The sequence below is a fragment of the Antedon bifida genome, chromosome 1 (genome assembly GCF_963402885.1).
Source record: "Antedon bifida chromosome 1, ecAntBifi1.1, whole genome shotgun sequence".
NCBI lineage: Eukaryota > Metazoa > Echinodermata > Crinoidea > Comatulida > Antedonidae > Antedon > Antedon bifida.
The window spans coordinates 21,436,026-21,448,735 of record NC_136226.1 but is presented as its reverse complement, the minus strand read 5'-3'; the positions used below and the strand labels follow the sequence as shown (position 1 = coordinate 21,448,735).

Genomic DNA, 12,710 nt, shown 5'->3' with positions numbered 1-12,710 from the left:
TACGCGCGCACGCGCATTTAAAATTTCAAAATGCGCAAAAATAATTTCTAATCAACTTTTTACGCGATTCATGACATTTTGCGCATGTCAAAAATTCCTGCGCGCACGAAAAAAATTACGCGTATGGTGCACATGGAGTATGAAAATCATTTTTTTTTTCTTGAATTGTGATTGTCCAGCCTTTCCTAGTCATTTTAAACAAGATTGACATCATTTCAAATTAAAATGACGTCATACGTACACGTTGATTTAGACCATTTGCGTGCGTTTTAGTTGCAAAAGTTACAAAATATTGGCAAAATTATGCCTATTTTGAATCTATTATAGCTCCTCAGGATCAACCGTTACCCCCAATTTTTTTAACTTAATATGTAAGCAGATATGTTGTAGATATGAACTCATGCAGAATTTTTTCCTCACGGATGTTATGACGTCATCGTATAGCCACACGAATGTAAAATATAGGATTTTTGTCTCTTTCGTTATTGCTCATCACATTCAATGGAGCGCATCATGCTTATCCGTATTCCATTTTCTCCGAGATTTTAATATTGTCTAAGTCAATCAACTATCTTTCGCATGACTTAAAAGTATTTTAATTTTTATGTCGTCATCATGCCTAAAAATTTAAATTACGTGGGTCATTAATTTCATCTTTACAGTAAATTTTAATCTGTTATATCTCGTAAGAATAAAATGTGATAATCAGGATTAAAACGTTTTTTGGAAGCTATGGGATTGTAGATACGAAATCATGTAAACTTTTTGCCAATCGGATGTTGTGACGTCATCATATGGCCAGTTAAATAAAAAATGTTGTATTTTCATCTTTTGCGTCATAGTTCATTACATTTAAAAGAGCGCGCATCAATATTTCACGTATTCAAATTTCTTTTACACGTTAATATGTTTTTGCTGACATAATTTCCTTCCGAAATTGCTACATTCGCGTTTCATTTTGAAACAGTCAACATGTTAAAAATTGGAATAAATAGCGGGTCCCGTAATTTCACCTATTCTACACTGTATGTAATATGTATACATATAATACTATATATACTATATGACACAAAATTGACAGAATTCAGTACTAACAACATATCATATTCTTCAGTTCAGGTCATAATGCCATAATCTTTTTCTGTGTGCAATATTCCAATGTATGACGTGCACGTGACGTTTGTCGTGCGGATAACTATAAACTCGTCAAAGTGACGAGTTACATGTCTAGTTATTCTTTCTTTCTGTCAATTTTGTGTCTCGCGTATCTAAAAAACGTGTAAACATAACATTTTATAACTTTGTCAACATGTGGGCATTCACGTGAAATTGTGCACCTCCTATTGTGAATGACGTCAGAATTGCGCAACCTGATTTACGCGCGTTTTTATCAATTTCGCATATTTAATTAACATAGATCGAAAACCATATAACAATTTAAATTGAAACTTAGCAAAAGTTTAATTTACATCTTGAGCTAACTGTCTGTAGAACAAAAATATGGCATGTTTCACAGAAAGTTACGCACGCACACACGTTTAAAATTTCTAAAATGCAAAAAATCAATTTCTAATCAACTTTCTACATGTAAAAAATTCCCATGAGCGCGCATTTTTTTCGCGCACGGTGCGCACGTAATGTTGAAAACAATTTTTTCGCGTGATTTATGTTTTTCCAGCCTTTTCTAGTATTTTTACCAACTTTTGAACAATTTCGACTTAAAATTACGTCATACGGGCATGTCGAATTGGATAATTTACGTGCGTTTTTGATGAAAAAGTTAAAAAATTCGTCAAAATTATACCTTTTTTTAAACAGTCGTAGTTTCTAAACTAAACGGTGAAAGTTATTTTTATTGCATATTCTGAAAGTTGATGAATTGTAGATATCAGATCATGCATTAATATGGCTAAACAGACATTGTGACGTCATCGTATGGCCACCCAAATATAAAATATAGGATTTTTGTATCTTTCGTCAGAGCGCATCACATTTAATAGAGCGCATCTCCACTTATCCATTTGATCATTAGGCGCAGGAGCCCCGGATAGCGTTACGAAGTCGTTAACTCTGTCAGCCCATGGTCAGCCCAACTAATGTGTTTTTCCCATGGACAACTTATCAATAACTAAACTTTGTCACCACCCATAAGTGTGCTGTTCATTTCCTATTGACCAATGAACACCAATGTAACTGGACCTGAGTTTCTTGCTATTCGACCTTGGGTGCAAATTATACAATTAATTGATGTTAAGGCCACTGACTACTCTTTTCTGTATAGAAACACTGAATTGACTGAATAATAAGAAAACCCTACAATAATTTCTACTACTACTTGATATGGTGTTATACAAGAACTATATTAAAAGAATAGAATGTATGGAGAATGAAAAAAAAAAGTTAAACGTTATATGTAAAACATCACTTAGATGATATCTATCAGATATATCATTTTCTAAACATTGTTTCATTAGTTATATCACGGAAAAATAAGTTAGTTATAAATAAGTAAGTTATTTCTCCATAATATATTTATATTTGGTTTTACACGTAATATTTCATTAAGAATTTCATTTTCTGACAATGTGATTGAAAAATGATGATGTTAACTGTTGGGCCTACAGAAATGATACAAATTCTCAGTTGATATGACACAAAATTTACAGAATTCAGCACTAACATACTATATTCTTCAGTTCAGGTCACAAGTTTCAGGGGCGACAATGCAAACATCCCGCTAATATATCTCTGTATTGCCAAGTAACACATGGGAAAAGAACAAATAAAAAACAAAAACCATTCAAAACAGACCTATTTCTGTTTTAAAAAAGATTTAAATGAAATAATTCTGTACACTGTACTGTACTTGGAAACACGTACTTGATTTGTGATATCCTCCGTTAAAAATACAGTAGAAAGTGTCCCCTTAATAGGAGTTCTACTGCCCCTGGAACAATTCCTAAAAAAACATGTCCTCTTCATAGAGGTTTCGCAGAAAAAAAACCAATACCAATACTGATCTGGACTCGGAAATTAAAAATGTAGCAGGCAACGTTTCACCAATAAAAACTTTCAAGACAGACAAAGTATCATAATTATTATGATATTCATTTTTATTTAATAACGATAGATATAAATATTTCGTCTTTTTTGTTATTTTGTGATGGAAAAAATATTGAGTGAACATTGGCACTGAGCTTAAATGTTCCCCGTCCCCTTAATGTCCCCTTTATAGGAGTGTCCCCTCAGTAAGGATTGGCTGTTTCGCCCCTTAATAATATATGATGGTGTCCATCTTATGTCCTCTCAATTTTAATGTGCTACACCCGATAATCCCACGAACTAAACGAAAGACATTTGCTGACCGTTCGTTCGCCGTAGCAGGACCCAAAATTTGGAACAGATTACCAAGTCACATTAAACACTTAGACGACTATAATCAGTTTAAAAAACATTTAAAAGCACTATATTTCAAACAATGTTACGATACTAATTGATGTGAAGCGCCGCTGATTATAATTAAATGTTGTATAAATGTGCGCTATACAAGTAATAATAAAATAAAAAATAATATAATAGAATACACATCTAGCTCGTATGCACCTAAAGAACCTAGTACATCTTTCGAGACGAGTAGGGGGTTACCCCGGTGTATTAGTACATCACAGCCACTGATCACCAACTGGGCCCTCTGGAAGACCAGTCTTTGACTGAAGAGGTTACCCAGTATAAATATATATTTCAATTCAATTCAATAGAATAACTGTACAGTAGGCTCCCATTTGATGCAATGTGTTACCCAATCCATGCTATCCATTTGAAATAATGTGCTATCCATTTGAAATAATGTGCTACCCGATAATCCGTATAGAATAATGTACAGTACAATTATATCCATTTGATTATGCTACCTAATGTGCTATCCATTTGAAATAATGTGCTATCCATTTGAAAGAATGTGCTACCCGATAATCCGTATAGAATAATGTACAGTACTATATCCATTTGATTGTGCTACCTAATGTGCTATCCATTTGAAATAATGTGCTATCCATTTGAAAGAATGTGCTATCCATTTGAAAGAATGTGCTACCCGATAATCCTTATAGAATAATGTACAGTACTATATCCATTTGATTGTGCTACCCAATGTGCTATCCATTTGAAATAATGTGCTATCCATTTGAAATAATGTGCTACCCATTTGAAAGAATGTGCTACCCGATAATCCGTATAGAATAATGTACAGTACTATATCCATTGGATTGTGCTACCCAATGTGCTATCCATTTGAAAGAATGTGCTATCCATTTGAAAGAATGTGCTATCCATTTGAAAGAATGTGCTACCCGATAATCCGTATAGAATGTACAGTACTATATCCATTGGATTGTGCTATCTATTGTGCTATCCGTTTGAACTAATGTGCTGTCTGTTTGAAATAATTCAGGTTTTTTTTTTTGAATATGTTTTGCTATCCATTTTAAACGTGCTAAACAAGTTACATATTTGTTGATATAAATTTGCGGTACTCCAAAGTCAAAGTCTCCAAAGCTATTCCATCATTTCGTATTCGGGGAATCGCCCACAAGTGTTTTCTCAGAGCAGAGTATGTTCCGTATGAGGTTCTGTATGCTATTTTTTAATAATGTACAAAAAATGAAATGAATAATCATATTAATTATCGGTATGTACGGAGAAAGCTCGAGCGGAAGTCGAGAGTTACTTTTGCCAACAAGACGAAGCGCGAAACAAATAAAAACGCAGCCCGAAACATCTGAAATAATATACAATTTCTCAAAACATGAAAACACAGAATATATTATATTAATATAACTTTTTAATATTTCCAAAGGCTCGGAAAGGAAGAAGGGCCTTAAAAAACTGAATTGCTATATGTTAGACCACATTTCCATAACTTTTCAAAACTCATCGAACCCTCTGCTAGTAGGCCTAATTAATATAGGAGCGTATCGCCAAATCATTAGAAAAAAAAACATGGCATGAAGATGTAATTAATCAAACAACAGCCAAAGAATACCAACAATTTTAATTTAGGTTTCGATTCGTAATTACTAATGTGGTGGACTAAGCCTAGTTTGAAACTATAGTGACCATTTATTTTAGAAAGAAAGATAGAAAAATTTGTTTCCATCTCCATGTTAATACCAAGGCACTTTTCAATTAAAAATTCTGGCCTAGTATTCTTGCAAGGTCGTCACAGCTCCAGTTACAAAGGTCGTCACAGCTCCAGTTACAAACGGTGATACAAAGTGTCAATCATTTGACCAGTGAACAGCCCACTGGTAGGATAGTCCTTGAAACCGTCCGTAAAACACATTAATCACTCACATCAGTCATGCCGCTAATGGTTGAAAACCTCACTTTTTGGGGTTTTCAAACGTAACGCTATCCGGGGCTCCTGCGCCTAATGATATTTTCTAGGTCAATGAACTATCTTTCGCATGAGTTAAAAATATATAAAACATGTCTAAAAATGTAAATAACTTGGGTCACTTATTTTCATCTTTACTGTAAATTTCAATCTGTTATAGCTCATCAGAATAAAAAGTGATAATCATGATTAAAACGTTTTCTGGAAGCTATTGGAATTTAGATACGAATTCATGTGAATATTTTGCCAATCAGATGTTGTGACGTCATTATATGGTTGAATTCAAAAAGTCATAATTTCATCTCTTGCGTAAATGTTCATTGCGTTTAAACGAGAGCGCATCTCTCTTTTACGTGCCCAAAATTCTTCAAATTTGTATTAATTTCATTTCATTTTTCATTTCATTTCATTTATTTCGTCTCATATACTTATAACAAAAAAATAACAAACAATAGAGAGAGACAGGATTCCCAAAAGCGAACTAAATCAAACTATCAAGTGGGTCTCCAACATTTAATGTGATTATTTAGATATTTGATACCGTCGCCATGTTAAAAATTGGAATAAATGGCGGGTCCCGTAATTTCACCTATTCTACACTGTATGTAATAATGTATACAGATTTTACTGTTTATACTGACTGTAACGGAATGGTATAGCCCAAATCATTTATTTCCTACAATGTAGCAGACCAAATAAGACTAGGTTCTGATTGGCTATTTTACTGTGCGTGTAATTTAACTACACGTTAAATTGTGGTAAACAACTTATGGAACCTAGTATGCCTCTGGCACTCTTCGTTTTGATATAAGGTCATAATGCCATGATCTTTTTCTGTGTGCAAAACTCCAACATATGACGTGCACTTGGCGTTTGTCGTGCGGATAACTAACTCGTCAAAGTGACGAGTTCAAATCTAGTTATGATTCCTATTGCACTAATTGGTTTGGAAACCACTAAATAAAATTGCAAGTTGTTGATTTTAACAGCTTTAATGAAGAGCAGTTGATCAAGGAAATGTTACAGATATATTTGATAGTTTACTTTTGCAACTTGGTATTATACAACAATGTAGACTAATTCCAGATTCAGGCCAATGATTGCAACACATTAACACTAATTTTATTACTTATTTTTATACATAATGCATAATTCCAGACCAGTTTGTCCATCTGTATATTGGGGAAGCTGTTGTCAAAATCATTTTTGCAGAGTTCCAGAGCAATTTTGAATAATACTGCAGGTGGAACCGTGATGATAATAATGTTTTACGTATTGGGTTGAACTGGGAATCTCTGGTGTTGTGTAAGGAATAATTGGTAAACCTTCATCGAAAGTGATGTCTCATACACTGATGCATACTCCTAACACCCTGATCGGAATCTGCTATTGTGACATGGATACCAAAAACAACACCCTACCGTGAATGTTCCTTTCCATCTGAAGTGCCTATTTGAGTCAGCATTATCTGCAACCTATTTTTCTAATGTTGGGAGGTATAATAAAATACAATCGCTTTTGGATTTGTGTATACATTTAATTTTAAGATAGTATTTGTACATTTTAACGTTAAAAGGAATTTTTCAAAACTGTTGGACGCCATATTGGATTCTGGCATGATGATGTCATTGTTATCGACTCGATTTATCAACTACTATGAGAAGTAGTTATTAAAGTAAGCCTCAGCTAATTTTAATCATCATAACACAACTCCAAGTAAAAAAAAGTGAATGTTTTTTCCTATCCCTTATATATAGGTATTTGTGCGTGTTTATAGGCATTTGTGTATGTTATATAGGCCAAAATTTAAAAGTGCCGTAAACAAATTTCCCTAAGACCCTGGGATGGGGATTTTTTTCTGACATTTATCAGAAAAACCAACAAAAACTTTTCCTATACTTTTTTCCCGCAAAATTTGTACTGCACCCAGGCTATTTCTCGTAGCAAACTCTTTAATTTCTTAGTATAGCCCAAGGTTTATCATTACCAAACACTTTAATAGTCCTTGTCTTAACAAATTGTTCTTCACAAAATGCAATATATGCGTTGACAGTATCAACAGAAGCGTCCAAACTTTCAGAGTCAATAAGAGTGGACCAGTCTGTGTTCTCAAAACATGCTCGAAGTCCATGAACAGCATCATCGTTCACCGAATGCTTTAGAGGTTTTTAACTAATAAACCTTTGCTTGTAAGATGGTAAAAGGTGGATAACATTATGATCAGAGTTGCCGATTCCAGGAGCGATGTAGCACTACAAATATAAGAACTATAGCACTGGTAAAGAATGTTATCTCCTCTGGTTGGTTTGTTGACGCATTTTTCTTCAATTATGAAGAGAATTCGACAATTCTTTATCACAATGGTTAAAATCACCCATAAGAAGTTTAGGCGAATCAGGAGATTTATCTGAAACTTCATGTACAGTTTCGGTAACGATCTTAGCTGCTTTATTCGCATCCACATTTGGGGGAATACTGTATATGCTAGAATAACATAAAGTTCATTAAACTCCCTAGGCAAGTAAAACGGTCGAAAAGCTACGCACATAAGTTCGATATTCACATCACATAAGGTCTTCTTTATGTTGACGTTACTGCACCAATGATTATTCACAAACATACAAATTGATCCTCCTCCTTTACTTTTCCCAGTCGCTGTAGCATCTCGATCAAGTCGTAATAAATTAAAGCCATCAATACTTACAGAGTTATCATTAATCGTTGAAGATAACCAAGTTTCCGTAAAACAAACTAGGTTTGATTCCCTGAAGTTGGTTAGAAATTTCGCACAGGCACGAATTCCATCAACTTTATTTACGATTGATCATGGTTATAACTGGAAGCGATAGACGGTGTTGATTTTTCCTAATTCGTCGCTTTAAGCCTCCTCAGTGTCCTCTTTTCCTGGGTTTAACTGCAATGTCATTCCGATTTGGCACCCATTCTGGAATTTACCCAGGTTATCATGAATTCTATGTGTGAGAGTACCATTTCCTCCCATCTTAGTGCTTTCATTTAATTCGCTTCATCACAGACCCCCACCATGGGGGGAACTCCCAAATATAATCATGGGGTATCGGTAAAAAAAGGTTGCGGAAAGCTGTCCTAGGCATACAGTGGCTGGAAAGGAGTCCAATCAGCATTGTAACAACACACAACAACTGACGAAGTCTAGCTGTGACAGCTTGGCGAAACTGTATTGACATGCAAGTTAAATTTATACTGGTTTGTAGGTACAAATTTATGAATAAACTCTGTGGTACAGAAAATGTCTTTGTTCTTTGCTATATAATAGCTGATTCGGGTGGCGCATATTTACCATGAATACTTTTTACTCACCTCTAAATTGAAAATTTTTTTAAATATTACTCACCGATCCAAAATAGTAAACTATTTTCATAACCAAAAATATACATGTCACTGAGGTGGTGAACTAAAAATAAGGAAAAGAAATATGAATTAATTGTTTTTATACGCGTCTCAAAACATCATAATGTATGGACGTGTACTGTCAAAACAATAAGTTTACAAATATGTATTCATACAATAGTGGATTGATTAGGGTAAACAAAAATTGTGTTGGCCACGCCCAACCAAACCTATCATTTATGCCAACATATTTTTTATTTGTCTCCCAACCTAACATCATGCTCCTGGTTTTCAAAATTTTCTAAATGATTACAGTAGAAACTGTATTATTTTTAGAAATTTATGATATTTAAGCAATTGTACAACCATCTGCGGTCATAATTTATTGATTTTTCCCCTCACATAGCCACCACATTATTGCTTGTCATAACACAACGCTGATTGCTGGTGGTTATGCCAGCTTGCTGGTAGTTACGCAGATACTGGTGGAGCTCATCTAGACCATAAAGTGAAAATTAATAAGATTGCAAGATCGTAATTTTATTACAGTATAATTCCAATTCATTTTCTCACTTACTGCTACTGTAAACCAATGATTACTTCGGATGAGGGCATATGCTAATAACAGACATATAACACGACCAGCAGTTAATAGTACAACATCAAACATGGATGTTTTAATAGTAAAATGGTTTACTTGGCAATCAAATGCTTTTTTCAAATCTCCAATTCCACTTGTCTAAAAAATAGAATATTTCAATAATAATTAGACTTTACCAGGCCAATATCAAATTGTGTTGGCCTATTTAACTATTTTATTTTTTTTACAAGGAAAAAATACATTTTGGACATTTACCGTATATGTCGATCTACAAGACGCACTTTTGACACGCAAATTTGACCTCTAAATTTTGGGTGCATCTTATACACAGGTCACTTCCTCACGCACCCACCCAAACAAAGTTACAGTACTCAATAGCTTCAATACAAAAACTAGTCCTCCTACCAACCAGTCTACTCAATGTAGGCCTAGCTAATTAGTCTAGCCTGTCTAATCATGGTCGATCACCACATCGCAGTAAAGAGTTTAATAAATATTATAAATGTTCATTCTATGTATTAATTAATATTGACAGTACCTGAGATTTTCTACCCAGCCCTTGTTGAACCCACAAATGTGAAAACGACCACAAATGTGAAAACGCATCACCCACAAATGTGAAAACAACCACAAATGTTAAAACAATCACAAATGTGAAAACTCATCACCCACAAATGTAATAAACAGCGCCCACAAATGTGAAAACAACCATTGCCCACAAATGTAATAACACCCACAAATGTAAAAAAAAAGAGAGACTTTTCGCCCACAAATTTAAAAAAAAAAGTCAAATTTAGTGCTAGAATCAAACAATTTTGATCGACTTAATACTTTATATCATGATTATATTGAGTTGTTGTTTCAATTCACGATACGTACGTCTGTTAGGGTCGTCGTTAACGCGTTGGATTTTTTTTTGCTGCTCGTGCGCGCAATATTTGCATTGTTAACTTCTTGGTTTAATGTACGTAGTTCAAGACGATATTTGTTATTTGCTGCGCGGGTGCACAATACTTCAAGGTCAAGTCATTTTTATATCATTGTTGCTTGTAGTGTGTAGTTGTTAACTCATTGGCTTACTATTATGTCTGTATAGTTCCGAGTCGATGTTCGATGTTTTTCGCGCGCGCACACGATACTACAAGGTCAAGGTCATTATACTATTGCTACTTGTAGTGTTTGGTTGGCTTACTGCTATGTACGTATAGTTCCAAGTCGATGTTCGATGTTTTTTGCATGCGTACACGATACTACAAGGTCAAGGTTATATAGTGTCGGCGGCTATATAACAAAAAGTGCTGGGAAATTAGACATTTTGTTTACAAGAATGTTGGGGTTTGTGGGTCACTACGACATTAAGGAGTAACGCCCCTACACCAGAATATGCAAGTACTATATTTTCTATACATCAGTAAGCCATGGACTTTGTTCTGAAATAAAAGTGGATTGTTTGATTCAATTGATTGATAAGCTAATTTTTATTACTTCTTAAATTATCAAATAGAATATCAATTAAAACAAAATTGTTAATGAAGAAAGAACAATATTAAAACTATCAAATAAATTAATCTGGTTCCGAATATAATTAACTGGAAAATTATTACTTTTATGTAAATACATACATAAACTAAAGGTATTTATACCAATTGTGTATGTACAGTATTTTTTTGGTTCAACTGAAAAGTAATAATTTTCCAGTTAATAATTAAAACTATTACGTCAAAGTCGAGCGGCGTTTTTTGTAAGAAATATTTCTTGTTTAAACATAAACCTAAACTTCAGTAAAATTATGGTGTTTGATAACATAAATTAACATCAATTTTAAAACTGTAGTGATTACCGACGAAACTTTACTTAACTTAACTAAGATATCCCTATTTAAAACTAAGATATCTCTATTTAAAACTAAGATGTCTCTATTGAAAACTAAGATGTCTCTATTGAAAACTAAGATATCTTGTTAATAATTAAATGACAGTTTGGCCCGCCATATGTACACGCACAAAAAACATTGAATCGAACGACTTAGAACTATATGTACATAACAGTAAGTCAATGAGTTTACAACAAAACACTACAAGTAGCAATAGATATGACCTTGACCTTGTAGTATCGTGCACAAAAAATTTTGAATTGAACATCAACTTGGAACTATACGTACATAACAGTAAGCCAACGAGTTAACAACCAACCACAAGTAGCAATGGTATATACAGCCATGACCTTGTAGTATCATGTGCGCGCGCAAAAAACATCGAACATCGACTTGGAACTGTACGTAGGCCTACATAACAGTAAGCCAACGAGTTAACAACCAAACACTACATACAAGTACCAATTTAACCTTGACCTTGTAGTACTGTGTGCGCAAAAAACATCGAACATCAACTTGGAACTATACGTACATAATAGTAAGCCAACGAGTAAACAACCACACACTACAAGTACAAGCAACAAAGATATAATGTGGCCTTGACCTTGAAGTATTGTGCACGCGCGCAGCACAAATAACAATATTGTCTTGAACTATTAGGGTTTTTTTAACATTTGTGGGAGAAAAAGTCTTTTTTTTTAAACATTTGTGAACGTTATCACATTTGTGGGCGATCATCGTTTTCACATTTGTGGTGTTTTCACATTTGTGGTTGTTTTCACATTTGTGGGTGATACGTTTTCACATTTGTGGTTGTTTTCACATTTGTGGGTTCAACAGCCCTCCTCTCTACCACTACTAGCTAGGCATAGTACACTACACTCCTACGGTGCTGTCACATTTTAATTACACAATAACTATGTCCCTTGATCACCATGGTTTATTTTATTACATCTCTATGTAAACAATCACATATTTTTGTAATCATGTAGGCAATAGTGACTTCTAAAAGAGCTTGTTTTTAATGTGCAGAGAAGCTTCCTCTAATCTCATAATTTACATGGCCAACAGTGCTGGGCAGGCTAGGAGCACATGGTTAGTGTCCTCCTCATTCTCCTACAGACTAGTCTCTGCATGCATGCATATGGAAATAGGCAAGATGTTCATATACAGTACCGTACAATGTTTAATTAATTAATGATATTCCTGGTTCATTATCAGCCCTAGAAACTAAACATCATTTGGACTGATTTTATATAAGTGCCAAACACACAATAACATGATATATATTTAAATAATATGCAATTAAAGTCAGTTAAATAGACATAGGCTAGCCGTATACCATACAGTGCATCTTAACTGAAGAATTGTGAGGTTTTCTTTTTTCATGGAATGTTCACTTGAAGTAGAGACTGATTACGATGTAATAAAGGCATAAAAAAATTTTGAATTGAACATCAACTTGGAACTAT

At 34.1% G+C, this 12,710-nt stretch overlaps 1 protein-coding gene across 1 annotated transcript in view; it reads right to left on the bottom strand.

Moving 5' to 3' along the window:
- Positions 1-12,710, bottom strand: part of LOC144845665 (stAR-related lipid transfer protein 3-like) — a 160,893-nt gene that overhangs the window by 126,196 nt on the left and 21,987 nt on the right. Inside the window, exons 3-4 of the mRNA XM_078703097.1 lie at positions 9,342-9,503; positions 8,769-8,828 (exon numbers count right to left, since the gene is read on the bottom strand). Of these exons, the coding sequence (XP_078559223.1) occupies positions 8,769-8,828; positions 9,342-9,503 (222 nt within the window). The remainder of the gene's footprint in view (positions 1-8,768; positions 8,829-9,341; positions 9,504-12,710) is intronic.